Here is a 4,117-nt window from a genome sequence, read left to right as displayed (position 1 = left end):
GTGTGTGTGTGTGTGTGTGTGTGTGTGTGTGTGTGTGTGTGTGTGTGCTCCGTTGTCCACGTGTATATTTGTGTATGTCTGCTATACTCGTACACATCCCTGACTCTCGTATCTGACAACTCAGAGGAAAAGCTGGTGTGATGTAGGACCTGCCCCAGCCTGGACCACCCTCCCCCTCCTCCACCGAGCCTCTCCTGCTGTGCATAAGCCACAGGTCAGGAGGCGGAGGTGTGCGGATTACAGTGGGATTGCACAGCTCCAACCCCTAGTCCCATCTAAACCACCACCGCCCACCTCCCCACACCCCACTCAGGATGTGCTCAGTGTTACGGTCAGCACATCACCATCTGGACACATCCCTGACATATGGACAGCTGCTGGGAGCCCGCAGGTCAGGCAGCAGCAAAGAGGGAGACAGAGACAGAGACAGAGACAGAGACAGAGACAGAACTTATCAGAAAAGAAAGACAGTGCCAGTAAGAGAAGTAGGGAAAAAAAGGGAAATGCCAGCTAATAATGTCTTGTGTTATCTTCTTAACTCGGTGAATAAAGCAAAGCACTGGGGAGAAATGTGGGACAATTGCAAGCCATAGCTCACTGTTGGTCTTTCTGTCTGTCTTTGTTGTACTGAGGACATTTACTGTACTTCACTCCGTCTTCTCTTCTGCGTCTCTCTCTCTCTCTTTTGCTTCTCAGACACTCTCTTTCTTCTCCTACAGTGCATTTATCTCCCCCCTCCCTCTCAGACAGCTGGCAGATCCAGCCTGGCATCGGGGCTGACCAGACTTCCGCCTCCTGTACAGAGGATTTATGGCCTCCTCTTGTCACTTGGCATTCTGAAATACCCTGAAATAATTCATATATAACAGTGTCTTTGTGTGTGTCTGTGTGTGTGAGTGTGTGAGAGAGAAAGAGTCCGCCTATGTATATGTGTTTATGTATGTGTTTTCTTGTGTTATTGTGGAGTTGTGCTACCTGTCAGGGGTCCTTCTCTTGCCGTGGTCATTCATCTCCAGCATGATCTCAGAGGAGTCGAGGGGCGAACTAGCATTGGCGTCCAGGAGAAGCTGCTCGTGTTGGGCCAGATACTGGGCTGGAGTCTGCTTGGCCAACCTGGCACAGTGGAGCAACTCTCTCTGCAGCAGGGGGAGGTTTGCCTTCAGTGGTAAAGAGAGGGAAGACAGACATCTCCAGATTAGGAATACAATAAACGGTTGCAGGAAGGTAATAGATTTATTGAGCTGATGTAAATGTAAAGGGTGTTAAGTGGACAAGAAGTGATCTTGAGACTCATGGTGGAATAAAAGATGGATGGGGTGAGAGTGAAATAATGGCAGATTAGGGTGAGAATAAAAAGAAAGTAATAGATGAAGAGACAGGATGAGATAAGACAAGGCCCTTGACACCTTCCTCTGCCAAGTGTCTCTCTATTTCTCTCTCTCCAGGGTGAGCTGATGTGTATATTGTGTGAGTGTGTGTGTGTGTGAGTGTCAGTGCTGTCAATTAGCTCTCTCAGACCTGTCCAGTTGACATAACACAGCCATTGCTGCAATGTCCCAGATGTGGAGGATCATTGCTCGCCAGTAGGTCTGACACACTCACACACAACCCTTTTAACGGCCATTCACAAGCACATCCAACTATTTTCTACATAGTACTCCAAGCACAGTTAACACAGTATCACAGTCTACACCTATACGTTTTCAATCAAAACAAGGTTTCCCTCTGCGCCTCTCAGTGAACCCTTTCTGCTTGGAGGTAGATAGGGAAGGAGCACATAGGAAAGGTATACATGCAGTGTCTGCACACACACACACACACAGTCCTGAACACCGGCCATATAGACAGCAGCGGTGAGCTTTGAGCGTGTCTATTGAAGACATTGGGCTTGATTTTCCATAAAATCTGTGCACAAGTATTTACCTTCAGGAAGGGAATGACAAACGGCCTCAGAGGGAAGTTGGTGGCCTCGTGAAGTTTGGAGTGAAACTCTTCGATGGTGAGAGTGGAGTTCTGCCAAGACAACAGGGAGTTAGACAAAGAGTCGCTTAAAGAAACACTTTTCATAACACTCTCTTATGAAGTCCTGAAAGATGAGGTTTTTAAAATCTTTTTATTATCTTGTTTGTACCTTGTATCGCATAAGAACAAGATCACGTTGCGGGCACATTTTGTTGTGCGCAATATAAAAAACTTTTACTTTCGTGACTTCGAGTGACTTTCTGTTGTACAAGACACATTTCCAATATGTAAAATGCTCTGCATCACATGAATTAACTATCATCAGGTATAATACATAGATACAAAGTTGAAGAACGTCGGGATGAATGAATGGATGTAGAGTAGTGTTGTTGTAAAGACCCATTACAATAATTCAATATAATCACAACTTACCACCAGCCCCAGCACAAGGCTGCGCACTCTCTCCCCAATCTCAGGCGATATGTCGTTGCCAAACTGCTGCAGCGTGGTCAGGAAGCGCTTCAGTTTGCAGAGTTGCCGGGCACCACAAGCTGGCGGGAGCTGCTGGTTGGAAAGCGAGGCCGTCGACGACATTGCCGGCCCATTACTGAAGCCGTTGGGAGTGGACGGAGCACCGTTCAGCGATGTAGGAGAGTGGCTGCTCCCATTCAGCACTGCAGATGAACAGACAGAAGGAAGAGACAACGTGAATTGGGTCAGTAGTTTTGGAGAGGCCTGGGGGGGGGGGGCATCTGACAGATCTGTGGGCGTGATGTGGGCAGAAGCACTTATTTCCTACTGTTAGAGAAGTGTGTGGTTAAGATTATAATATAAGTAAGGCACACAATATACTCTAATTCGACACCACGCCTGCAGCATATGATGCACATCGTGACTTCAGTGGTGCAATTTTCTGCCCGTTTGGCTGAGCGCTGTCAGTGTGTGTGTTCACTTCAGCTGTCTCACAAGTGGTACCATCTGACCCCCCGAGCCCCCTCCCCTCCATCTCCCCCTGTATCAGTCTATTTCACCGTCCTCACCCTCTCCCCCTCACACACACTAGGACACAACTATAAGAGGAACTTGTTAAAGAGGGGCCAAAAATAGTCCTGTGGCCTGTGTTACTTTTATTCCAATAGCAGGTGTGTAGCTAAATCTGGCCCTACACATGTCCACCATCTGAAAGTAGATTTGCAGCTTTAAGTTTCAGAATAGAATCAGCATTCATACACACATATAATCACTCCTTGCAATGCTGGCACAAACAAACTCACAAATAGCTCGCAAACACTAGTTCTGTTTCCCCTGTTTTCATATTTTCATATCCAAGCCGGATGAAAATGCATGCAGAGTACATTGGACAACATGTGATTTACGTGTCAGAAAATAAATAAATTTGTGAAATGCTCAAATCTTTTTCCATCTCTGGTCTCGTCAGTGTGTCATTTAAAAAAATATACACATTTATGTGCATTATATCTGCATTTCAATAACTAATGATGACAAAATTTAGTTTTTTCTCAGATTAAACATATAGTGTAGTCTGTGTATGAAATGTCTAGTTAAAGGATTGTATTTCATTATAGCAGCATATGGAAGCACTTACACTGACCACGGTGTCCAAACTATAATTTAATAACCGCTGCAGTAACTTTATCTTTTAAAGATGTATTCAGGACTCTGCAGTGAGCCATTGTGTACTGTAACACTACACCTTGTACACATTCTTGAAGACAAGACTATGTGGAGTTTAGTTGTTCAGTAGTCTAGTTCCTGTGGTTCCTCTCAGGCGTGCTTGCTGCTCTAATCTGTGGGTTGAGGGCCTGAACACATATGGACTAACCCATGTGATCCCAAAAGGCAGCACTTGTGTTCTGGTTTTAGAGAGAGGTGTGAGGAGAGAGCTACACCACTGACCGCCCGCCACAACAGGTGAAACAACATGGCCTGTCATTGCTATATAGGGAAGAAAGTAGTCTACACACCGCTACGCCACCCAACCAGCTGGTAAACAACACGGACACGAATGCACACACAATGCCACAGCCGCACTCGCACATGCGCTCACACTTGTCCCACTAGCAAGGGCATTCTGCACACCAGAAGACACACACACACACACACACACACACACACACACACACACACACACACA

The 4,117-nt window shown here is 46.2% G+C and overlaps 1 protein-coding gene across 3 annotated transcripts in view; it reads right to left on the bottom strand.

Moving 5' to 3' along the window:
* Positions 1 to 4,117, bottom strand: part of cbfa2t3 (CBFA2/RUNX1 partner transcriptional co-repressor 3) — a 35,253-nt gene that overhangs the window by 8,718 nt on the left and 22,418 nt on the right. For all 3 annotated transcript variants that reach the window (XM_031846188.1, XM_031846189.1, XM_031846190.1), the window contains exons 3-5: positions 2,395 to 2,636; positions 1,924 to 2,013; positions 976 to 1,157 (exon numbers count right to left, since the gene is read on the bottom strand). In XM_031846188.1, the coding sequence (XP_031702048.1) occupies positions 976 to 1,157; positions 1,924 to 2,013; positions 2,395 to 2,636 (514 nt within the window). The remainder of the gene's footprint in view (positions 1 to 975; positions 1,158 to 1,923; positions 2,014 to 2,394; positions 2,637 to 4,117) is intronic.

The sequence above is a fragment of the Anarrhichthys ocellatus genome, unplaced genomic scaffold (assembly GCF_004355925.1).
Source record: "Anarrhichthys ocellatus isolate YVR2014 unplaced genomic scaffold, GSC_Weel_1.0 scaffold6, whole genome shotgun sequence".
NCBI classification, from domain to species: domain Eukaryota; kingdom Metazoa; phylum Chordata; class Actinopteri; order Perciformes; family Anarhichadidae; genus Anarrhichthys; species Anarrhichthys ocellatus.
Note: the sequence above shows the minus strand (reverse complement) of the source record. Positions and strands in the feature narration are given on the sequence as shown.